At 45.2% G+C, this 25,493-nt stretch overlaps 1 protein-coding gene across 13 annotated transcripts in view; it reads right to left on the bottom strand.

Annotated features, from left to right (window-relative positions):
• TRAK1 (trafficking kinesin protein 1) overlaps positions 1 to 25,493 on the bottom strand; it is a 106,774-nt gene that overhangs the window by 44,366 nt on the left and 36,915 nt on the right. For 2 of the 13 annotated variants that reach the window (XM_047770704.1, XM_047770777.1), the window contains exon 1: positions 9,981 to 10,277. The exons of 8 other annotated variants lie outside the window; for them this stretch is intronic. In XM_047770704.1, the coding sequence (XP_047626660.1) occupies positions 9,981 to 10,092 (112 nt within the window). In that variant the 5' untranslated portion in view covers positions 10,093 to 10,277. Of the gene's footprint in view, positions 1 to 9,980; positions 10,278 to 18,247; positions 18,460 to 25,493 lie in introns of those variants that run through there. 3 more of the 13 variants (XM_047770723.1, XM_047770731.1, XM_047770748.1) reach the window with 3 other exon arrangements.

The raw sequence follows: 25,493 nt of genomic DNA, 5'->3' as shown, positions 1-25,493 counted from the left end.
TGGTTTTTGTCAGGTTTCAGTCCCTAGTTCCAGAGAAAAGCTCTAAGCTCTGGGGGACAAGGGGGCAGGGGGACTGCGAATCACTGCAAAGCCTTGACACTGCATGTGTGTGTGCGTGCGTGTGCGTGCATGCACATATGCACGTGCACACTGGTGGGTGGTGCTCAGGGCGGGGCGCTGGAGTGGAATGGGGTCTGGCCTCACACACGCTGAGCAAACCAAAGTGGGTCAGTAGCACAGCCACTGATGTACCAACTGTCAGAAAGACCCACAGAATCTAGACCCCACTAACTGCAGAGACCCATGTGGATCCTTTCAAAAGCAGCTCTTAGTATGATTATTAAACGACAGTCTTAGCTGATAATTTTATAATGGCACAGAGCCCTCTTCCCCGAATGGCCTAAATTCTAAGGCTATGTAACCAGTTTCCAGACCATGAAAACTGGGTGACAGATTTTTTTTTTTTAATCCATTCTCTTCCCCTTCCCCCACAATGCACACAGTATTTCATGACGTATGCCATTGGCTGAGGTCTTAAGAGGCGGCCTGCAGGCCACTTTAGGAGTGTGTTTTTGTTCTATTGGAGGAAAAGGGTGTGTACTGAAAGAAAGCTTTCGTTTCCAGAAAAATCTGAGTCGTTTCACTTTAAATCAATGGCAAGGAATCAATTTGCAGTTCAAACACCATGAAGGTATGTGGGGTTTATTGTGAAGAGAAAGGAGGGGAATGGATTTAGGGCCAAAGTGTAACATTGTTTTAAACCTGCCACTTTGGGGCTAAATAATAACTTCTTAGCAACTCCTCATAATTAAGACTCTAGAAAATGATTCTTTTAAGAGTAGAAGACTTCAGCTTTCACAATGACCCACTTGCCCAAGCATGGCCTTTGGGAATTGAAGTATATCCCTAAACCAAACTCAGCAGCATTCCTAATGGCCCTCTGCAACTGGAAAGCAATAGGTCTCTAAATATTTTATAAATGCAAGTAGAGATCATCCTAGTGGGTGAGCTCAGAGAAATCTGATCTGTGAGAATGATTTTCTAGTTTAAGGAGGAGACCTGAAATCTGGTTCCAAATCTGAAATCCTCCCAACACTGGGCCCTCAGAGCCAGGATAGGGAGCTCCTCTGCGGGCCTCTCCCCTACTCAGCACTTTATGGCAGGAACCCTCTGGCCACAGGCTGGAGGAAAAAACTCTGCCTTGGGCACTTTCCTTCTCTCCTCGTCCCACAGGAAAAGCAAAGGAAATGTACAGGATTGGTTTAAAACAGAATTTAATTTAATGGAGATGAAGTTCAGCTCAAATTGCTCTAAGCAGTTCATTGGCTCGAGGTCACAAGAAATCTTTAAGTGAAGATTCCTATGCTGCGGACAGGAGTTGCTTTTCACAATGCATGGCTGTGATGCTCTGCAATGGTGCAGACAAGATAGCAGAGCCCTCCAGCCAGCTCCCTCTAGGACAGCACAGCCTGCCCGTGTCACCAACAGAAAACGGACCACAATAGCTACAAAGGCATCTGTGTTCAAGCTTGTGCTGTGAAGCCAAGGCCAGCTAATGTCCCCCTTGCTCTCCTCAAAGGACCAAGTCCTCTGCTCTCCTGGAAAAAAAAAAGACAACTAGGCTACCTTTTAAACTAAACTTAGCTCTCTGTAACCCTAACATAACAAGATTCAGAGCTGCTTTTTTCCCTGGAGTTGTTTTAAGCAGAAACTACACTGACATTGGATATAATAATAAATTTGAATTTTTTTGTGCTTAAAAAATTTTGGGGGGAGATACCGTAGTGGCACAGCGAAAACAAATCCGACTAGGAACCATGAGGTTTCAGGTTCGATCCCTGGCCTCAATCAGTGGGTTAAGGATCTGGCATTGCTGTGGCTATGGTGTAGGTCGGCAGCTACAGCTCCAATTAGACACCCTAACCTGGGAACCTCCATATGCCTTGGGTGTGGCCCTCAAAAAGAGACAAAAAAAAAAAGACAAAAAAAATTTTTTTGGAGTGATCATGTGCTGATAAGGAAAACATTAGTTAAAATATTTTTCAGAAAGTATAAGGTTAACTGCAATTACAGGGTCCTCCCTGAGGTAGCTTTTAAGGGAAATTAGTAAGAGCAGCAGACTACTTTTACCAAGCATGCTGACTACAGCCTGGCCCTGTTCCTAGCTCCTCTAAATGGATTATCTCAAACCTTGGAGCAGGGTAGACACTCACATCAAGCCCAATTTACAAATGAGAAAATGAGGCCCAGAGAGGTTAATTAACTCATCCAATGCCACACAGCTAGCAAAAGGCAAATTTAAAAGTAAGAGGAGACTCCTAGCAAGGGCAGCAGCTGATATTCATGGAGTCCCTACTGTGTCTGGGGATTTATTTATTTATTTATTTATTTTTGTCTTTTTGCCTTTTTCTAGGGCCGCTCCTGTGGCATATGGAGGTTCCCAGGCTAGGGGTCCAATCGGAGCTGTAGCCACTGGCCTACGCCAGAGCCACAGCAACGCGGGATCCGAGCCATGTCTGCAACCTACACCACAGCTCACAGCAACGCCAGATCCTTAACCCACTAAGCAAGGGCAGGGATCGAACCCGCAACCTCTTGGTTCCTAGTCAGATTCGTTAACCACTGCACCACAGTAAAGACGGGAACTCCTGTGTCTGGGGATTTAAAGTGCTTCTTTTGTTTATTCCTCAGAACAGCCCTGCAGGGTAAGCCTGTTCTGATGACTACTCCACAGATGAGGAAACTGAGGCACAGAGAAGTTAAGGACCTGACCAAGGTCACCACAAATGAGGCAGGGACTGAGACCAGTCTGGCTCCAGTACTAAACTAGTGAGCCATAGAGGGTGCAAGGCCTGCACAAATCAAGAATGTTTAGGAAGCATAAAGACAGAAAAAACCACCTGGGGTATAGGTCAGATCTCTGACCCTGGGGCCCTGAGGCTTAGGTTTTCATTGGAGACTCTATCAAGATGATAAGGCCCTGGGTAAACCCAGTAATCGTGTGTCTTGGGTTTCCTCTTCCAAGAAATGAGGACTAACAAATGACGCTTTAAAGGCTGTATAGGTTACACTTCGCAAGCACCAATTTTCAGACACTCAGTCTACAATAAACAGTCTCAAGTTTCTCTCTCCATGGGAACAGTATTTCAAATAAAGGTTCCACTTCTGACCAAGGAAGCCCTACCAAATATATCCACTTCCCCCCAAAAGGGGTCCAAAACAAACAAAAACTTTATGCTCAATAAAGGCCATATATTATAGAGATTTTGGGACAAGATGGTAGAGTAGAAGGACTTAAGTTCACCTTCTCTCACGAAAACACCAATATTACAACGAACTACGGAACAACCATCAGTAAAATAGACAGGGAACCACCAAAAATGATATCCTACCCCCAAAGACAAAGAAGAAGCTACATCAAGATGAAAATAATTGGTTTTGGGGAATGCAAAAGATTCTGCTCACTCATTGTCAAGATCTAACATGCCAAGTGGGAGATGATGTCACTTTTCCCACTGTTGGTAGGACAGAAAGTCAATAAATGTGATTGGCAGCTTTGCGTAACATTAAAAAAAAAAGGAAAGGAGAAAACCCCCATATATTATAGGACTCCGTTCATATAAAGTATCCAGAATAAGCACCTTATAGAGACAGAAAGCAGATCCGTAATTCCCTGAATTCACAAGTAGGAATGGGGTTTAACTGTAAACAGGTACCAAGGATCTTACAGTGGGAGGAGAGATGTGTATGTTCAGAAACTGAATTCTGTTGATGGCCGCCAACTCAGTAAATTTACTGAAGCACATTAAATTGTTCACTTATGGTATGTAAATTACACCTCAATATTTTAAGTTACCACCAAATAACATTCAAATAAGCATCTCTGAACTACATTGCCCTATTGCAACCCCTTCCCCATAACATGATAAGGTAAACATATTCTTTCATGCTCTCATGACTGAGCCTTGGGCCTCAAGGATGTTCTTGGACAGCAAGACTGTTGGGAATAGCTAATCGCCCACTAGAAAATCAGCAATGATAAATGCCACATAAATGTACCAATCTAACCCCACACAGGCTATTTTTAACTAGATAATTGTCATAAATATTTGCTCAGATGGCAGAAAAATTTCATGATACGTCCATAAGCCGTCTGCTGTTTTCACCCCCTTTTTCTTGTTATGGCTGCATGCAAGGCATATGGAAGTTCCTGGGCTAAGGACTGAATCAGAGCTGTAGTTGCCAGCCTACGCCGCAGCATGGCAACATCTCATCCTTAACCCCTTGATCGAGGGCAGTGATCAGACCCATATCCTCAGAGAGATAACATCAGGTCCTTAACCCACTAAGCCACAAAAGAAACCCCGTTTTCACTTTTCCACCTTCTTCTAAGTTATAGCCACTTCTCAGAGATCCAGCCACCCCCTTCTATCTTCAAAATAATTTAGACTTGGAGTTCCTGTTGTGGCTTAGTGGTAACAAACCAGGCTAGTACCCATGAAGACATCGGTTTGACCCCTGGCCTCGCTCACAGGGTTAAAGTATGCTGCATTGCTGTGCCTGTGGCGTAGGCCAGTGGCTACAGCTCTGATCAGACCCCTAGCCTGGGAACTTCCATATGCTGTGGGTGTGGCCCTAAAAAGACCAATAATAATAATAATAATAATAATAATAATAATGATAATAACCCAAGTGTATTAACTACTAAGACCCATAAGACATGCATGATTTGGTTTAAAAATAAATAAAACCTAACTATTTTGATGCAGCCCTTGAAGTGTGCACAGGAATAGGATGAGGCCCACAGTCTTTGGTAATAATGCTTATTTGTCAGTAATGAGAATAAAATGAAAAAAGGCAGAATGAAGTCTTTGTTTTCTTGTCTCAATGGCTTCATGTCAAAAATGGCTTGTCAGGCAGGACATAACCATGGACTTGAACCTGGTCTGCTGGATGCCATAATCATCTACTGGCCCCAGCCTGGAATACTCAGAGTTGATCTATGGTGGCTGCTCATCACTGGGGTATTTAATGAGGATCTCCTTGGTAATAACCCAATGACTCACTTATGGACTGCTCATGGTGTGCTCAGCACTCTGCTAGGTACTGGATGTTGACCATCTCATTCAGTGTCTACATTCACCCTACGAAGATAGTACTACTATTGCCCACATTTTAGACATAAAGAAATTACACAAGATCACAGAGCTATAATGGGAGGGCCTGATCTTTTTGCCCCTCAAGTTGGTACTCTAGATCACAGCTGAGTAAATAAATGAGTCCTACCCTCAAGGCATTCCAGGCCTCATTGAGAAGGTAAGACCCATGTATGAATTGGCATAACACAGAGGAACAGGCAGGAAGTGGCAGGTGAGAAATGCTCTTGGGGACTAGGGAACAGGTGCCTGAAGTGGGGAGAACAGCAAGGGGACCCCAAAATGCACAGACTGTGGGTCAGCTTTGTCCCTGGCCAGCCCTGGAGTGATACTGGTACCCCCCACTCCAGTAAGAGGATCATCCTGAGCAAGGAACATCATTAGATGCCTACATGGGGTAGCCATGGATACTAACAACCCACCCCAGGCTGAAATCAAGGCAATGAAAAGGAGCAGAGAGACCTTTGTAACAGTGCTGAGGTCCATGCTGATAAGATAGGTCAGCGAGAGTCCTACACAGCAGTGTTGCTGTCAAGACAGACCTTGGACTGGACTCCATGGCTCCTCTGGGGTGAATGCTCCCACCCCACACGACATCACAACCACTTGTGGCCCTCAGCACACCTGGATCCAGCCATTCTCCACGTGGCCCAACTTTCCCCTGCAGCCCAGGACATCCTCTCAAACTGGAGAAATGCCCCCTTTATGCTGCTCTTTGTGCTTCACCTTGGAACCCACTGGAGAATTAGGACTCGAGAGGCTGGCCCGAGGCACTCCCTCAGGCTCTGGGTTCCCGCTGTCAATGGCATTGTTTTTATCTTGGTCTTTGCAGACAATAATTACTGCTTAGTGCTGAAAACTGCCTTTTGTGCTAAAGACTGACATGATGACCATCAGCAGCCACCTCTGAGGGGATGCCCGCTCTCCTGCAGTCTCAGGAACAGAAAATGTAAACATCCTGAGAGCATTCAGCAAACCCCAGACCATCCCACACACGCTTTCCAAATCCTGCCACCTAAGGGAAATCCTGAATGACACCTGCCAGGAACTGACTGACCAATCTTGCAATTGGGTAACAGCCTCAGAAACATCCAGGTGAGAAAACATTACAAAGTCAGGCTTCATTAAGAAAGCAGTGGGAAGTGGCCTCGCAAGAGACCACAAGGGCGTGGTGACAAAATTCCACTTTTCACCGGTGTTTTCCTGGTGCCAGCACTGCCACTCAGGCAGAGAGGGCATGACCACCACTTCACACACAGCAGCACCGTGATTCCCCCTGCTCCATCTCACCCTGAGCAGAAGGGATGGGGCCGCACAAGCAAAGCCCTCCTTGACCAATGCCACTCAGCAAGAAATCACTTGATATCAATGCAGTTTCTGTATGGTGCAAGTCTCCAGCGACCAGAGGACAGAGTCTAGATATTTTCTCTCCTGAAGGCAGTAAATGGAATGCTGCCTCCAACAGCTGTGTGATCTGAGCAAGCTGCTTCTCCAGGTGCCCAGTCTCCCCATGAGCACCCACCCCATGGGTTACGAGGTTTACATGAGACCACGTGAAACAAAGGCCCATGCTCTGTTAACTGAGAGCCTGGGTGTGGCGGGGGGTGGGGGTGGGGGAAAGACCCCAAGGCAGGGTGAGGGCCCTGTGCTCACAGCCCTTGGACTCTGGACAACCTATCAGAGCCTCAGTCGCTTTGACTGCAAAGTGGGAATAATGCTTATTTCAAAGGCGGTTTTGAAAATCAAGCAAGGGACACCAGGAAGTACCTGTCACCCCCAAGAGATGACTTGGGGGGGAACAACAAATGTCTCCTGTATCCATGGCTACTAATATTAGTGTTACCTCAAACTGATTTTGTCCTTCAGTTTTCAATCAAAGCATTTGTTCTAGAACTGTTAACAGTCTAGAAAACCATCCAGCCCACCTCAGCATCCAGCAAACACAGTTACATCCCTATCCTTCACGTATTTTCAACTCTCCACAGAGCATTTCTCTTGCACATATGGCAGTGTGACAGTGTCAGAGCAAAACGTGGTCCAGACACCCAGAGGGTGTCCTAAAACCCAGATTGCTGAGCCCCACCCCAGTGTGATTCAGCAGGTCTGGGCGGGACCCAAGAAGGTGCATCTCTAATATAGGTGATACTGATGCCGCCTTGAGAACTGCCAGCACAGTAGTTAAGAGCTGTCTATGTAGGGCCCTAGAGCCAGCCTTTTAGATGAGCTACTTAAGTTTCCTCTTATAAGCCTATGAAATGGAAAATCATAACAGTCCTTAACCTCCTATGGTTATTATAAGGATTAAATGTGTGAATCCACTTAAAGTACTTGGAATGGTGCCTGGCACACAGTAAGTACATAATCAACATTGACTATCATCGTTAAAAACTAGCTCTCAGGTTTTAGGGCCGCACCCGGGTCACATGGAGGTTCCCAGGCTAGGGGTCCAATCGGAGCCTTAGCTGCCGGCCTATACCACAGCCACAGCAACGTCTGATCTGAGCCACGTCTGTGACCTACACCACAGCTCACGGCAACGGCAACGCCAGATCCTTAACCCACTGAGTGAGGCCAGGAATTGAACCCACAACCTCATGGTTACTAGTTAGGTTTGTTAAACACTGAGCCACGATGGGAACTCCAGTTTTAATTTTTTATTCTATTTTATTTCTTTTTATGGTCGCACTTGAGGCATATGGAATTCCCAGGCCAGGGGTCAGATAAGAGTTGCAGCAAGTACCTATGCTACAGCCACAGCAACACCGCATCTTTGATTTATGCTGAAACTTTCAGCAATGCCAGATCCTTAACATACTGTGGCCAGGGATCAAACCCACATCCTCGTGGAGACTACATAGGGTCCTTAACCCCCTGAGACACAGTGGAACTCCTGGCTCTCAGGGTCGTTTTTTTTTTTTAATATTTAAATATATATATGAAATCTTTATATAAAATATGTGCAATATAATTTTTTCCTCTCATGACTAGGGTATGACATTGCTCTAGAACCTAGTACCACCTTCATTTAGAATCACTATAGTTCAATAATTGATTTTAAAAATCATCTTATTATGCTTTAAGGCAGCAGCTCAATCTTACTTTCATGCACACAGGAATCCCCTGTGGATCTTGTTAAACTGCAGATTCTGATTCAGTGGGTCAGAGTGGGGCCTGAGAGTCTGCATTTCAATAAGCCTCCAGGTGATGTGAGTACCCAGGCCGCATGCTGAGTAGCCTGTCTTTAAGGAACACAAGCTAATTCAGTGAAATGTGGACTGGCCCTAGTTCTCTAAGAGCAGGCAGATGTCTTTCTCTCTTGATCACTTCCAAGAACCCAACAAATGATCAGTCCCTGTTGGTCTGTGGCTCCCTTTTCCTTTCACCTCCACCATTGCGATCATGAAAGGACCAGGCAGAACCGGCCTTCAGCCCTGTTCCCCCCGCCTCCACTCCTCGGTTAAACACTTTTAACTGTCCTATAGGTGAAGGATTAATATTTTCAGGACAATAACCTCCAAATAAAAACAGTGGTCAGATAAAAATCTTTTAAAAGATAAAAGTTATTCTGAGACATGAAAATAGGCCATCGCAGAGCAGAATTTTGAAAAAGTTTTCCACTTGCTTTTATTCAAGACCTAAAGAACTTCCTGCAGTCACTCTTCAAACATCCTCTTTCAGGAGTTCCCAGGCGGCCTAGCAGTTAAGGACCCAGCACTATCATTGCTGTTAGCATGGGTTTGAGCCCTGACCTGGGAACTTTTGCAGGCTGTGGGCACAGCCAAAAAAAAAAAAAAAAAAATCCTGTTTTAATCCAAAAAAAGTCCCCTCTTCTGGGCTGTTGAGTGAAGGCCCCAAAAGCCCAACTAGGAAATTTACACTCAGCATTTGGGTGTATCTTTATTTAATACTCTCCCTCTTCTCCAAAAAACAGCATCACTCTGATACAGCCCAGTATTGGATTCCTAGGTGATTTCAATGTCAGCTCTTGTACTTTCCTATTTAAAATATTTCTACATTAAAAAAAAAAAATCGGAGATCCCATCGTGGCTCAGTGGTTAGTTAACGAATCCAACTAGGAACCATAAGGTTGTGGGTTCGATCCCTGGCCTCGTTCAGTAGGTTAAGGATCCGGTGTTGCAGACGAGGCTCGGATCCCTTGTTGCTATGGCTGTTGTGTAGGCCGGCGGCTACAGCTCTGATTGGACCCCTAGCCTGGGAACCTCCATGTGCCACAGGTATGGCCCTAAAAAGACAAAAAAAAAAAATCCCTATTTCAAATTGATGATAAATACTTTTTAAACAATTTTTCTAAAATAAACAAAAATATACTATTTAATAATGACTCAGTCTCTTGTCCATTAACACACCAAAATCCATTTAGTCAAAAGAAAACAAAACCCTTAAAACTAGTGCTGGAATGCCACAGAGTGGGGGGGCAGGGGGGGAACTACTGATATTTGCAACCATGATGATGAATTTCAAAGATCTTAGTTAAGCAAAAGAAGCTAGACAAAAGAATATATGCTGTTTGATTCCATTTACATAGATTGAGAACAGGCACAGTATATCCAAGGTGATACAAGTCAGAACACTGGTCACCCAGGAGGAAGGCATAAACCAGAAAGGGGGGGGCAAGGGGACTTCCCAGGGTGCTGAAAATGCAGCTTCTCTCCTGGTGGCTTTATATTCACCACATAAGACAGGTGGACTTGACCTCATACCCCATCAAGAAAATAAAAGACTGCTGTGAGATCAGTAAACAATCCAGGCCTAAACAGACACTAACAGGGAAAGAATCAGACTGGAGCAAAGAACAGAATTTACCCTCCTCCAAGAGGTCCAGGGTTTCAGGCTGCTCATGGGTGGGCTTCGTCTCTTCATCCTGGCAGTCATACTCAAAACATTCTTCTTCCCCTCCCAGATCTCTTAGGGACATTGCTGAAGTCACCCCAAAGCCAAAACATCCCCTAAGGGGCTGCCCTTGAGGGAGCTCCTGGCTGCCTGCCCGGAGGAGGCATTGGGGCCGGAGCCCGTGGGGCGCACACTTGGCCCAGCTGGGGCTGTGGACATGCCCTGGCTCAGCTGGAGTGGAGGGTGTACACAGAGCCACTGGCCCATCGTCACCCAGGTGGACCCGGAAGAGGGTGGCCCCAAAACCAGGAGGCGGGGTGGAGGAGGAGAAGCACCTATCAGGCTGGGAAAGCCCTGCCCAGCCCCAGGGTGACTCTGCCAGGTGCTGTGGAGTCAGAGGGGAGGCAGGCAGGTGCACAGCCTTGGGCCAGCTCTCTGCAGCCAGATTCTTTGCCCGCTTTTCCTCCCCCAGAAGCAGCGAGGAATGGTAGCTTCCTGGAAGTTTCACTGCAACTGCACAGAGCCATACCAACCATGCCTCAGGCAGGTATACCTATCTAAAGGTGGGGCTCTGGTGGAAGAGGCACCCTGGCTGATGATTGCCCAATGCCCTCAGATGAGAGAGTTCCTGTGGGTGTGCCTCAAAAATTAAGACAAATTAGATTGTGACAACAGCCTGACACAGTGCTGAACAGGGAAGGAAAAGATCATTCTGGTTTCTAGCAAGAGGAAAAGAAAAAACTGCAGTAACAATTACTTGTGTTAAGCTTAATTCATCCCAGTCCTTCTTTGGTAATAATATATTGCATTTGCTCTTTTTTAAACTGTATTTTATAAATCCTATTCTCTCTCGACATCTGTGGATTCACAGCCAAATTTATAAAGATCTTTTCTAACTTCAGAATAAGGAAGGAAAAAAATCTAGTTTGCGATGTTACCTGGAAAGAGAATCCAGCTTCATTGCCTATCTCACTATGAATTCCTCTGCACTGTTTGATTCTGCCTGTTACAGTGAAATGGCAGGTCCTTCCATCAAACCCACTGACAGGTGGTCTGAAGCACTGGTGTCTCGGAGAATCATGGCACATTTTACAATTTCTGTGCTACAGCTGCCTTCCTGCTACACTGGGGCAGGTCTCCCTGCTCCCAAGAGCTCCACCAGGAGACCTAGCCCACCTTGCTGCCAGGTCACCTCCCTCGGATAACCAAGGGGGCTTTTAGCAGAGGCAAGACTGTACCCAAGAATCCTCTGCACAAGTTCAGGGGCAAGGTCTCATCAGTCTTTGAATCCTAAGGGCTTCAGTTCCTCCTTGGGCAGTTAAAATATCTGCTAAAGTGAATCGCTACCTCCATAAAAATGAATAGAAGACCACAGATCAGTGCCTATAAATAGAAAAGCAGAACAAAGATTTTTATTAAAAAATTAAAACCTAGAGATAATATGTGGTGTCCGGTACTTTTCTGGAACCTGAAAATGATTGCTACATTTTATAATGTTAAAAAATGTGAGAGTGGAAATTTGGAAAAAGTAGAGTCAATAGAAATTCAGTCAAGGAGTTCAAAATCACATTTTGAAAATCTTCACAAGCTTTAAATACAAAGTTTATAAAGATGCACACTCAGGGGGAAAAATCTTTCTTTAATCTCAGTAAACATTATCAAATTGGGCTTGTTAATTCAATTCAAATGACAGTGAGTCTGGAGCCCTGGGAAGGGAGGGAGGGAAAAATCCCCACCTCATGCATTATTCATTCGGCAAGTATCAGATTGACTATAAGATGTGTAGGATACTGGGGGGTGCTGTGGTGTATAGAAATGAAAACAAAAGCTGAGTTCCTGTATTTGAAAACACTTTTTTTTTTTTTTTAAGGGCCTCCCGCGGCATATGGAGGTTCCCAGGCTAGGTGTCTAATCAGAACTATAGCTGCTGGCCTACACCACAGCCACGGCAATGTCACAGCAACAGCCACACCAGATCCGAGCCGCATCTGTAATCTACACCATGGCTCATGGCAATGCCCGATCCTTAACCCACTGAGCAAGGCCAGGGATCGAATCTACAACCTCATGGTTCCTAGTTGGATTCGTTTCTACTGCACCACAACAGGAGTTCCTGAAAATATTTTTAAGTGATTTTACTCATAACTAGTTGGTCATCCTCATCTTTTAACTCATATTCTAGGCTACCCTTAGTAAATGATGACCAAGTCTCTATGTATTATATTATAAAAATAAAAACATATACAAACTTTAAAGAGACGTGGTATTATGAACACAAGACCAGACCAGCCTCCCCACATCACCCTATTTCTGTCAGTTTCTTCACTCTTCAGGATACTTCCCACCCCACTCAAACCCTCCTCCTACCCTCACTCCCTCTGCGGAGGGGAGGAGCCAACCTCATCCACATCTGCATTCACTTCAAGGTTAAAGGCAGAGATGGGCCAAAGTGTATCTTCTCTATGAAAGCAGTTTTTACAAAAGACAAAGAAAGCAGAATGTGACCACTAAAGACCAGCAAGAAAGCCCGGGAAGCCCTGTGCCAGGGAAGAGATGGGCCAGTGGACACTGACACGGGACATAGAACTGAGGTTGGCCCGACCCTGCTTTGGAGAAGCTGCTCGCCCCCGGACAGTCAATCAGCTGCAGTTCGTGCTGTCCCAGCGGCCAGGACCAACACCGGGGCCCAGAGCAGGGAGACAGGGAGTGGGTTCTGACCCAGGTCTGGGAAAGTTGAAGGCCACATGAGGGAAGTGTCTCCCCTCCCTTCCTGTGCCTGTCCTCCCCAAATCTACCCCACATACCACCATAGAAGTCATCTTCCATGGTCCAAAGAGCAGTCATGAGCCACTGTGGCTATTTACACTGAAATCTCAGTGGATTAAAATGAAATACAGTCCAAAATTCAGTTGCACTGGCCGCCTCTTAGGTGCTCCATAGCCACACGGGGCTAGTGACTACCATTCAGGACAGCACAACACAGAACGTTTCCATCAACACACAAAATCCCATTGGACAGACGCTCCAAGGATGCCCTTCATCTTCAGATGTGAGCTTGGTGCTCCTTGGCCTCCTCAGCCTGTGTCTCCCCTGCATCTGGTTCCCACTGACCCCCACCCCCATACCCTCTGCCATGAGGTACCTTCCTCTCTGTACCCCATGCTCCTCTCTCCACACATCTTCCCATCCTTTTATTTCATACAGAACAGGGTGGCCCATCCTTGAGGGTCATGTCCCCAAGGCCCTCTCTTATGCTATTTTAAAAAACAAATCAGAAAACAAAGCTATAAAAAACTTGGGCTCTAAGCTCCCCCTGGCCCTCTCTCAGCTCTCCAGTCCTCCGCTTCTACATCTGAGGAAAGACCTTACCTCTGCTTTTCCAAAGCTGGTGGTAAAGATGTACAGTCACATTACACGTTTACATTTAACTCCTTTTTAAAAAATTGCCTGAACAGCCATTCTGAAGAGTGTTGTGTCTAGAAAGGGAAAATCAGCCTCTACCTCCAATGACACATCCCACAATAAACACAGATGTCGAAGACACAAGTGCAGGAAAGCTAGAAAATCCATCTGAAGGGGGTTCCCTGCTTTCTCAGCTGGTTCAGGATCCAGCATTGCCACCGCTGTGGCACGGGTTCGATCCCTGGCCCAGGAACTTCCGCATGCCACGGGCGCAGCCAAAAAGAGAAACTCATCTCAAAAGTTTAGTAGTAGGAGTTCCCGTCTTGGTGCAGTGGTTAACAAATCCAACTAGGAACCATGAAGTTGCGGGTTCGGTCCCTGCCCTTGCTCAGTGGGTTAACGATCCGGCGTTGCCGTGAGCTGTGGTGTAGGTTGCAGACGCGGCTTGGATCCCGCGTTGCTGTGGCTCTGGCGACACCTGATTCGACACCTAGCCTGGGAACCTCCATATGCTGTGGGAGCGGCCCAAAGAAATAGCAAAAAGACAAAAAAAAAAGTTCAGTAGCAGCTTTTCAACTAACGCTTAAAATACACCTGACAAAACTTCACTCACAAACCAGCCACCTCAACCCTGGGTGACATTTTAGAGGTCACTTCAATCAAGGAACAGTACACATGCTACCTGTGTGGAATGCCACAGATTATCGTTATGAAATAAGAAGTCTCAAGAACAACCACTGCGCAATCTACCTGAGTGCCTTCATGTAAAAAATCAGTGTGAACTAGACTACAGCCTGCCCCACCATTCAAATCTGTAATGTTGTAAAACAGGAAATGATGGTGGATGATTATAAAAGAGATGGCCACAAGAAACAGTGGTCAAAATACTATACTTTGTTCAAAATACCAGTTACCTCTTCAAAGGGATTTTTAAAAAGAAGTTAATAACTAGTATTATTTCTGAAAAAATAAAATCAAGCACTGTGATCTGGCACACGGCAGGTAATAAAGAGCTTTAACATTATTTACATGTTTTACCTGCCTTCAAGATGGCTCTGGTCAGTGTGGTTATCCCCATTTTCTAGATGGGGAATCTGTTGACAGAGGCTCACCAAGGTCCCAGGATGTGCCCAACTACTTGGTAAAAAGAAACAACAGGCCCACAATGGAGTCACTTGTGCTAAGCCCCAGGGCAGCCAACCAAGGCTTAATACCTAATCTAATTGCAACTTCAGCCTCTGTCAGGAATGGAGCCTTAACCAGTCAGTCTGCAATTTCCCAGTCAGCAGGGATGAAGTAATTCACCTGACAGGCCCCATCCATCCCCCAAAGAAAGGTGAGAAAATTTGCTTTCTGCTTATCCCTGTCCCCTTCTGTCTATTAAAGCCTCCCATTATATCAGCTCCTCCAAACTCCTTTCTACTTGCTAGATGGGATTCTGCTCAGTTCACGGATTATTAAGGACAGTCAATTTGATCCTTACGTTTATCAGCTGAATTTTGTTTTTTAGCACCACACAGCCACACAGAATGCAAAACAGGCCTCAGAGGCAGACTCCAGGCAGTGTTCTTTCTGCCGTTCTACCTATTTCTAGAATAACCACAAAAGTACACTCTGTTTCTTTAACTTAGGGACATATTCTTGAACCCAAGCCCTTCTGAAAATTAAAAAGGCCTCACACTATTTCTAAGCATACATTTTTAAAGTGACTGGTGTAGCCAAGAAACAACATAAGAAAACAACATAAGATTGCATTGCAGAATCACTGGGTTCTCATCTTTCTTTGGGGGGTGGGTAGGGTCTATCAGGAGAGGATGAACTATGTCTGGGAATGGTCCACTCACACTGGTACAGTTTTCCAAACACACCTGATATAAAGAGTCACCTGAAGCACACACTAAAGGTTCAGATTTCTCAGGGCCTCTCCTGGTCTAGAGTGAGTCTAAGCATCTGCTTTAACAAGCGGATGATTGTCATGATTTGCCAAGTCTTAGAGCTTCGTGCAATGAGAGGTGGGGCACAGCCAACTTAGGTAACAGGGACCCTGTTTCACACCAGGGTTTAAACTGTGAACACTGAGTATGCGTGTGCAAGTCTGCGAGGACCACTGCTACACTGTGTTGATCCCTGGCTATTTTAAACTTCTAAGAATTACTTCAAGGTATTAATTAGGTAATTAGCCCCTCCAATTTCTTACTCTTCTAAGGCCCTGCCCCATGCCCTATTGTTAGACCCTCTGGGGCCTGTCTATAAGTTTGGGGGGCTGGAAGGGACAGAGGATTTATTAGACTCCACAACTAAAACTAATTAAAGGGGAAGGATGCATTAGATTGAATAAAGCTCTCCTGAACCCCAAAGATAAAAGAGAACAGCAGCCATTTCTTAATTCCATCGTTAAAAGAGTCCCTAATCGTCCTGCAGTCTATAGTTCCAGTCACTTGTATTACTTTTTCAGTGCTAACCCTGCAATTTAAGGGTGAGTCTGTAACTTTGACATAAATGATGATTTTGCATCTTTTCCAAAACATTTGACTCATCTTTTGTTATTAGTATTGAAAAAGTTCCCTAGAAGTTACCCTCTTTAAAGATTCGAATGGCAAATAAGAGAGACAAAGCAACGCGGTGTGTCTAACCCCTACCTGGCCTCCACAGCAGGAAGTTCAGGACCATGAGATGAAAGGGCTATTCAAAGGCTGATTTGCAATTTTAAAGATGCATATAAACAGAGGCAAATTGCCTTTGTTTCCAGACTAACCTGCCAGGTCAGGAAAGAATCCAACTAGTTAGACAAGCATAAACAAGTAACTGCAACATTTAACATATTCTTGAATTCCCTCCCTTTTGTGGGGTTTCCTAAACCAGATTAGTTCTGGGCTTCCATTCCTTTTAGTCTCTTGTTTTGCTAACTGTTTTAAAAATGGGACTATGAAAATGTCACTCGTCCCAGTAAAGTCCATCCCAATGGCCTTCTCCACTTCATCCAAATTGGGATGGGGGATCAAGGCTTTTTGCTCAACACACATTCTGACAGTAACGGCAATCAACATGTATTTACCCTTGGACAGATGAGCCGCCTCTTCTATTTTCCTTTTCTGTTGGAAGGAGAGATCTGGCTGCCTCGGGGGCCAAAAGACTCAACTGAGAAATGGGCTGGGTGAGAAAATCGTTCTGATAGACACCCAGATAAGAGCAAGCCGCCACCGCTCACCCTTCAGATTGACCACCGAGAGTGACTGGCTTCATTTCCTCAGACAAGGGTGTAAAGAGAGCTGGATGGTGTAGCAACTGGGTCAAAACAATAAGAACCCTTCCACCCCCACTTCCCACAGAGCCACAGCCACACCCAACACATCCACAGGGCATGCTCTGCTATAACCAGTGCTCCATGACCCAGTGGTACAGACTTTAAAAAGTTATGAAGGGTTCAGTGAGTCACAAATCACCAAAGAAACTTCAAGAGTTCAATGATGGTTTCTGAAAAAGAAGCATCCCGATAACTGCTCCTGGCATTGGGTAACAGGATGGGAACTTGCTTCAAGAATAATATATCCAAAAGAAAAAAACGGAGTCATCTTTTCCCCTCAAGACCCTGAGAGCTGCCCACCACCATCATTAATCAAGATGTTTAAAGATGCACAGGGACTCAACATGACACTGTCTTCATGTAATGCTAGGGGACAGCAGGATTCAGCTGGGGATGTTTCTCAATCATTTAAATATTCCCCCCACCCCGAGAAAGCTTCTTGGCCCTTCTCCTGGAACCCATGGTTAAGGCAGAAATCCGCCGATAGAGAGATAATTATGGAGTTCTTTAGTTTACTAATGAGGCCAGGTCCCAGCCTGTTACATCATTCAGGTTAATCAAATGTGGTCATGTCAGAATGATCTGAAACTCTTGATTCAATTAAAAAGCAGTTACCTTACCTATTAGTGGCTTGTGAGGGGCTGGGAGCATAACATCACTGGGGAACGGACCTTCTAAGTGTATATATTAATTGTGTGTGTGTGTGTGTGTGTGTGTGTAAAGGCATGAGATGGAGGTCACTTTAAAGAAGAAATTGAAGAAGACATGTTAACTATGTCATATACAATTTGATGCCCAACACCACAAGAACCAGAAGCCCCACCCCTGTGTCCTGAGAATGCACCTCAGTGCCATTTCCCGGTGCCTGGGCCTCCCCGGTCCAGCCACACAAACTCCACCCAGTCTCCTCTGGAATGTGCCACACCCTCCTTGCACAAACGGTGGCAGCGGCGAAAGATACAGGCTCTTCCAGCCCCTGCCAACATCTCCCCACCCCCGTCCCTGTGGGATCCCACAAGGAAAATTCATTTGACTCGCTTGCCAGGTGGGAGGCGCTTCTGCCTTTTCTCCCTACAGCCCCCACGTCTGGCCTCAGGAAAAGGTGGATTCTCCCAGGTCTGCTGCTGATAGTCCTGAGAACCACCTCCTAAAGATACTGGTTCCTGGATACTAAGGACCACATCTCTGCTTGCACACACACACACACACACACACACACACACACACACACACACATCACCTGAAGAGAATTCAATCCCACAGAAGTGCAATGCTTGCAAGCCCTGCATACCAACACCATCTCCTGTTCAGACAAACTGTCAAAGATCCTCCCAGGGTCACGAGCCCTGCCCACCTGCCCTGCCCACCTGCCGTCTCCTCCACCATGTCTTATCAACAGTCAGAGCCATGTAGTGCTGGTCCTGGGGCCCCTCCTTCCATCGGCGTCCCCAGGATGGTTCCAGGGCACCCCCTCCCCCAGAAGAAGACAATGGCCCTGCACATCCCCGCTATCTTTTGCTGGAGTCATAATTACCGTCTGAGCATTCTTCATAATACCAGTCTAGTTCATAATAATCCGCTTCGATAAATTTCTGCATAGTCAGTATTCTTGCAGAGGAAAGAAGGGACTTCACGGCGCCATCGACGTCAAGTGAAACGCTGCCATGCCTCCCTGCCCTTCCAGAACACTGGGCAGAATAGCGCCCCCAAACATGCCAGAATTAAGCTATGCATTCTTAATGACAGTCTGGAGCCAAAAGAGAAAAGGGGCAGTGGAAAGAAAAATTGCAGCGGGGGAGGAAGAGAAGCAGAAGGAGGCGATTTGCATAGCGATCAGACCCAGGCAGCCCTGCTAATAAAGCAGCACCAGCCAGCAGCCCTGAATGGGAGTAGCCAGAATCGTCCTATCCGGAAGCACAGAAGGTGACGTCAGGGACACACACCACCACCCTGAGGTCTCACTCCAACCTCGCCTCCCGCTCCCGCTCATCTTTCAATCTAACAGTTGCCATAGAAACTGGCTGGATCTGAAAAATGATGCGGAGGTAGAGGAAATGTCTTCGAAGGATGCTGGGAGCAGCGGCTGAAAGATGCCACGTTGGGAGAAGGGAGGGTGCAGGTAGATGGGAGGGACTTTACCACCATCATCACCTCCAACAAATGCCAGGACAAGTTCATTTGCTTAATTCTGGGTCACTACAGACTCTGCATTTGAAAAATGCCACCTTTAAAAATCTACCACTGTTACTTCTTTCCTCAACCTGATTTTAAACCATCTTCCCTTAAAAATGTGGATCAGCACCTAAAGGAAGTCTGTTTTCATTCAGATACGGTCCTGTTCTCTGCTCAGGCCTCTGCTCAAACTCCTGGAAAAAAAAGCCTGCAGCATACAAATAGAGGAGAATGCCATTACAAAGGGCCCGTGCAATATGATATAGTGTTTTCATGAACATTTATCTATGTAACCAAAGTACCAAAATACACACTAGAAGGAAACAGCCCACCTTCAGGACGGTGGTTCCCTCTGGGACAGGAGTGAGAGGATGGGACTGAAATAGTCCTTACAAATGCATCAGTAATGTTTTATTTCCTACAAAAAAGAAAGTGAAGTTAATGTTTATTGGTCCTAAGTGTTCAGCATGTAAGAAATATTTCATTTAGGAGTTCCCATCGTGGCTCAGTGGTTAACGAATCCGACTAGGAACCATGAGTTTTCAGGTTCGATCCCTGGCCTTGCTCAGTGGGTTAAGGATCCAGCGTTGCCGTGAGCTGTGGTGTAGGTCGAAGACGCGGCTCGGATCCCGAGTTGCTGTGGCTGTGGCTGTGGCTGGTGGCTACAGCTCCGATTCGACCCCTAGCCTGGGAACCTCCATATGCTGCGGGTGCGGCCCTAGAGAAGGCAAAAAGACAAAAAATTTTTTTTTCATTTAAATGAGTAATGGATAATTAAACGGAATTAAACAGACCTCAGACTTACAATAGGTTAAACTCTGTCCCCGAAAGCAGGGCTTCTCAACCTCAGCACTACTGACATTTAAGGTCAGATCATTCTGTGTTGTGGGGCGCTGTCCTGGGCACTGCAGGATGTTTAGCAGCACCCCTGGCCTCTATTCATTTAGATGCCAGAAACATCACCCTCTCTCTGTAGATGTGATGTGTAAAAATATCTCCAGATGCTGCCAAATGACACATGGGAGGAAATCTCCCTTGAAAACCACTGCCCTGAAGCGAAACTACCCACAGAACCTCACCAGCCTATTGGTCAGGTACTGTAACCATCTGCTGGTATCAACAAGTCGGGGGCCTCTGGTCATGGCTCAGTGGTAATGAACCCAACTAGTGTCCATGAGGATTCGGGTTTGATCCCTGGCCTTGTTCAGTGGGTTAAGGATCCAGCGTTGCCATGAGCTGTGGTGTAGGTTGCAGACGCGGATTGGATCCTGTGTTGCTGTGGCTGTGGTGTAGGCCAGCAGCTACATCTCTGATTCGACCCCTAGCCTGGGAACTTCCATATGCTGCAAGTGCGGCCCTAAAAAGACCCCCCAAAATTTAAACAAAAAAACAAATGTGGCCTTAGTTCAGTTTTCCTCTTAATTTTCCACTCAAGGCTGTATAATTTGTATATGAGTAATATTAAAAGGACTCTTTACCAGTGCTGGGAAAGCAAGCTTCTTTGCTTCCACAGTGATCAAACAAGGATGATTTCCCTTTATTCTTCCAACGGCGTATGATGCTCCAGTTAATGAACTTGGAGGAAAAGGCATTTATTCCTCTAGGGCAGGGCTTCCCAGGCTTTAATGTACATGTGAATTATCTGGAGCTCTTGCTAAAGTGCAGATTCTAATGCAGCAGGTCTGCAGTGGGGCCCAGGATTCGGCATTTCTAACAAGTTCCCACATGATACCAATGCTGCTGGTCTCCCAGCCACACTAGATGTGGAGGGGTGGAGCCACATTGGAGGCTCTTGAATAGGATGGATAGATTGGGAGTGAGTGGATTTTATAGTTTATGTGTGTGTATCTGCTATTTGTGTGAGTAGTAGAAAATTTAGAAGAGAACTATGTGTGTGTGTGTGTTTGTGTGTATGAGGCCCTTCCCTCTCCTTGACCCCAACTTAGATACACATTTAAAATTTTCTAGGACGTTCACCTATTTAAAATCAGCAGCCAATGATTTTAATTCCTGCTGTAACTGCCCCCATTATCTGAACACATCTCATCTCTCCCCTTAGTCCTTATCATGGACCAGCAGTGACGGTCTCTCAAGAGCCTCACAGCACACCATCAGGTGGCCTTCTCAGATGTCATCGCTTAGGACAGGAGAGCTGAGGCTGGTGTCCTAAGGTTTTACAACATTATGTTTGTTAAAGTTCTTTAAGCTGTTTCTAAAAAGATGATTATAGGCCTTATAAGTTAACCAATCAACAGTTAACAGGTTCCTCAAAATCAGCACATTCACTAGCTTCAATCCCGTGTGTGTGTGTGTGTGTGTGTGTGCTGGGGGGGAGTTTCTAATATGAATTTGCAAAAATGAAGATACAATAAAGGAATAGGAAATGCAAATTCTTCAAAACATCACAGAAGAGTCAAGGGCAATTAGAAACCCCTTAAATAAAGACTTGATACATTTACCTCAAGGGCTATGAATGAAAAAAAAATATTTTTTATTCATCCCACCTGGCCATAAAATCAAAAAATAACAGATAGATGAAAGGATGGGTAATAGATGGATGGACTATGGCAGGCAGTTTAATATCACAGCTAAGAGCAATGGCTTTTGGAGTCAGATGGCCTGAGGTTTGGTCCAGGATCCTCATTTGCCATCTCTGGGCTCTTCTTAGACACCTGAGTCTTATCTGCTAAATGGGGTGACTATAATACCTGCCGCATAGATGGGGTGAGGCATTAATTAATTAATGCATGGCAGAGCACTTAGCACAGTGCCTGGGACAAAGTGAGTTTGCACTAAATGTTAGTTGTGATCATCTTCATCACCCTAATTCTTTACAAAAGGAAACAAGCCAGCATGAGCAATTAAAAAGAGAGGACAGTTTTCTAAGCTATAATTAGGGAAATGAGGTAGAATCATCATTTATTAGCTTTCCCCGGCATAATTAATTAAAAGGTGTTGAGTTCACAATAACAAGAAGTGGTGGTCTGGGGGGTGGGGTGGGGCCATATCTAGACAGTAACATATTACTGAACACAACTTAGATCAAGTCCAAACACTGCATATATCCAAATTACTTTTTAAGAAAATAGGAAAGAAAGAAAACCAAATGTATATAAATAAGGAAATAGTGTCATTTATGGGTGAACTTTACAGGCCTTGAGCAAGTCTTAAATTGAATTTCGACACCAAAATTCCTGTGTGAAAGGCTCAGAAGAATAAAGTAATCCATCCACAGCTCTACAGAGATGGTGCCATGGTTAAAACTTAGATGTATCTGCCTTCAAATCCACACTTGCCTCCAATGTCCCATGACTCCTGAGGGTCAGCCCTCCCTCCACCCAGGCTTACTGCAGCTGAAAAAGCACCTCCTTCTCTGATGATCCTGGGCTCCTCCATCACTGCCCCACACCAGGAGGATCAGGAATCAGGACAGGTCCCAGGAGCAGCCTCAGAGAAGCTCCCCCTCACTTTCTCTCATGTTCATCCAACACCATTTGAGAAGTGCTGGCTGCACAGCAGCCATCAGCCCTTTGCATCTCACTCACTCCTCAGACTGCTGCTACCTAATACCCTCCTCATGGGGTAGACGAGGAAAGGGGCTCAGAAAGCTTAAGTTGCTTGCCTAGGATCACACAGCAAAAACCAAGAGCATCTGGATACAAACCCAGCACCGACCACCTCCAAAGCCTTTTCTGTCAATAATTAAAAATAATCCAAAGATTATTTACAAATAGAATTTGAAAGAAAAAAAAAAGGGGGTTAGAATAATGGAGATAAAACCTCAAGTTGGCATCACGCAGAGAAAACAACTGAAAAGTCATTTAAAGAATGAAATAAAAAATAAGTAAGAGTTAAGTTAAAATTATCAATGTGGGAGTTCCCGCTGTGACACAGCAGGTAAAGGATCTGATGTTGCCACAGCTGTGGTGTAGGTCGAAGCTGTGGCTTAGATTTGGCCTCAGGCCTGGGAACTTCCATATGCCATGGGTGTGGCCAAAAGAGAAAAAAAAAATTATCAGTGTGACTTTTGTGATACTAAAAAAAAATTCTACAGGCCTACCTCGGAGATAGCATGTTTTCAGTCCTAGGCCACTGTTTTGACAAAGCAAACATTGCAATAAAATGAGTCACATGAATTTTTTTGGTTTCAAAGTGCGTATAAAATTATGTTTACCGTATACTATAGTCTATTAAGTGTGCAATAGCATCATGTCTTAAAAATATGTACATACCTTCACTTAAAAATAACATTGCTGGAGTTCCCGTCATGGCTTGGCAGAAATGAATCTGACTAGCATCCACGAGGATGTACGTTTAATCCTTGGCATCGTTCAATGGGTTAAGGATCCGGCGATGCCATGGGCTATAGTGTAGGTCGCAGACAGGGCTCGGATCCCGAATTGCTGTGGCTGTGGTGTCAGCTGGCAGCTGCAGCTCTGATTCGACCCCTAGCCTGGGAACTTCCATATGTCAAATAAAAAAATAAAAATATATTATGGCTAAAAAAAATGCTAACTGTCATCTGAACCTTCAGCAAGTGGTAATCTTTTGGCAATAGTGATATCACAGATCATTCCTCACATCACCATAATAAATATAATAATAGTTAAAAATTTTGAAATACTGAGAGAATTCTCAAAATGTGACACAGACACACAAAGTGAATAAAGGCTGTTGGAAAAATGGTGCCATCAGAGCTGCTCATTACAAACCTCCAATTTGTAGAAAATGTAGTTTTTTAACTGCAATGAAGCATGGCACAATAAAGGGAGGTAGGGCTGTATTTCTAGCTCTGTCAAGAAAGTGGCCCCACAAAGACATCGCTATACCCATCACCAGAAGGTCAACATTCCGGTGCCCAGATTTGGGTTGAATCTTAACAGGTCTCCCTGGAGGGTTGCTGATTTCATGTCTTAGGACAGGAAAAATCAGGATGGGCCTGTAACAGCATGTTGCATGAAAGCAAAAGGCCACTCCTAAAGGTCTGGGGTAGAAGTGAGAAGTCTGCTTAAATGGATGCTCACTGGCCAGCTTGTGATCATTTGAACATCAAAAAGAAAGTACAGTTAAAGGAAATAGGTAAACTCTGTAAAGGCCATGACTATCCATGAATATATATATATATAAAAACGGCAACCAAGTAAATAAGGCAACTGCTATATAAAGGAAAGGGGAATATAATAGGAAGATATTTTTAATTCATCTTAAGAAGTAGGGGAGGGTAGGTGTGTGTGACTGTTCTGTTTCTGCCAATAATATCTTTTATTAAGCATTGCATGAACATCTCTAGGTAGGGTGCCTATGAATAAGCCAACCGGATATGAAATGAGGAGGCAGGTGGATTGGACCCTGGGCTGCAAAGTTAGCTGTATATTCTCTTTTGTAAGCATTTAAGAAAATCTAATAGATTTGGTCTGCAAGGTTAAGAAGACTCTAACTAAATAAACTTGGAATCAAATGTAAATGTTTATAAGAATTTAATAAAGTTTCTAAGTTTTTTTTTTTTTTTTGGCTTTTTGCCTTTTCTAGGGCCGCTTCCCACAGCACATGGGGGTTCCCAGGCTAGGGGTCGAAACGGAGCTGTAGCCACCGGCCTACAGCAGAGCCAGAGCAACACAGGATCTAAGCCTCATCTGCGACCTACACCACAGCTCACAGCAATGCCGGATCCTTAACCCACTGAGCAAGGCCAGGGATCGAACCCGCAACCTCATGGTTCCTAGTCAGATTCGTTAACCACTGCGCCATGACGGGAACTCCTAAAGTTTCTAAGTTTCTAATCATTACTTGTGTGAATACATATTCACAATCACATATACAATTATATATATATATACACACATATATGTATACAGTAAGAATTTTAAATACTTATTTAATACATTTTAAAAATGAATAAACATTAAAATTTTGGATTAAAGTACTAACAATGCATTTATGAGTTTGCCCCAAGGTGTCTCAGATGTTATAAGCCACATGCCACCTTCCTCCATGCCCCAGATGATCAGCACAGGCCATGTCCGGGTGCTAGCATGGCTGACTGAACAAGTAGATTGTAGGAGGATGGCTCCCCTTGCTTCTCCCTCCTGCCCCAACCCTGCTCTGCAACACGCCCCTAGTCTCCAGAGCTTTCCTCCCTTCAGGAAGTACTGCGGGCCTCCTACCTGCACTCAAGGGCAGCCAGGAGCCTAAGACAGAAGAGGGGAAGGTCCCAAAGGGGCTTCCTAACCTTCCTTTCTTGATGGGGTGGTGGGGCTCATAGCCTCACAAGCAGGCCTTCCCTCCACTTGCTACAAAAAAATTAACTAACAGGATGCTTCTGCAGAGTTCTCTTTCTGATCTTTATTTTTTAAAACACTGTCACTGCCAGTCACTGAGCTCCCGTGGCAGAAGGCAGGCTGCTAACAAACAGCTTGCTGTCAATCACCCCCCTCCCAAACCATCTCCTCCTCATTTCAGGCACAGGAAAAGCGGGAGCCCAGGCCACCTCCATGGAGAAGGTGGGGACCGAACAAAGGCCAGAGACGGCACCCAACAGAGCGGCCGAAGAGCTGAAGTACACCCTGGCCTGGATGCAGTCCTCGTTAAAACCACCCGTGCATCTGAGA

This window comes from Phacochoerus africanus, chromosome 1 (genome assembly GCF_016906955.1).
Source record: "Phacochoerus africanus isolate WHEZ1 chromosome 1, ROS_Pafr_v1, whole genome shotgun sequence".
Taxonomy (NCBI): domain Eukaryota; kingdom Metazoa; phylum Chordata; class Mammalia; order Artiodactyla; family Suidae; genus Phacochoerus; species Phacochoerus africanus.
Note: the sequence above shows the minus strand (reverse complement) of the source record. Positions and strands in the feature narration are given on the sequence as shown.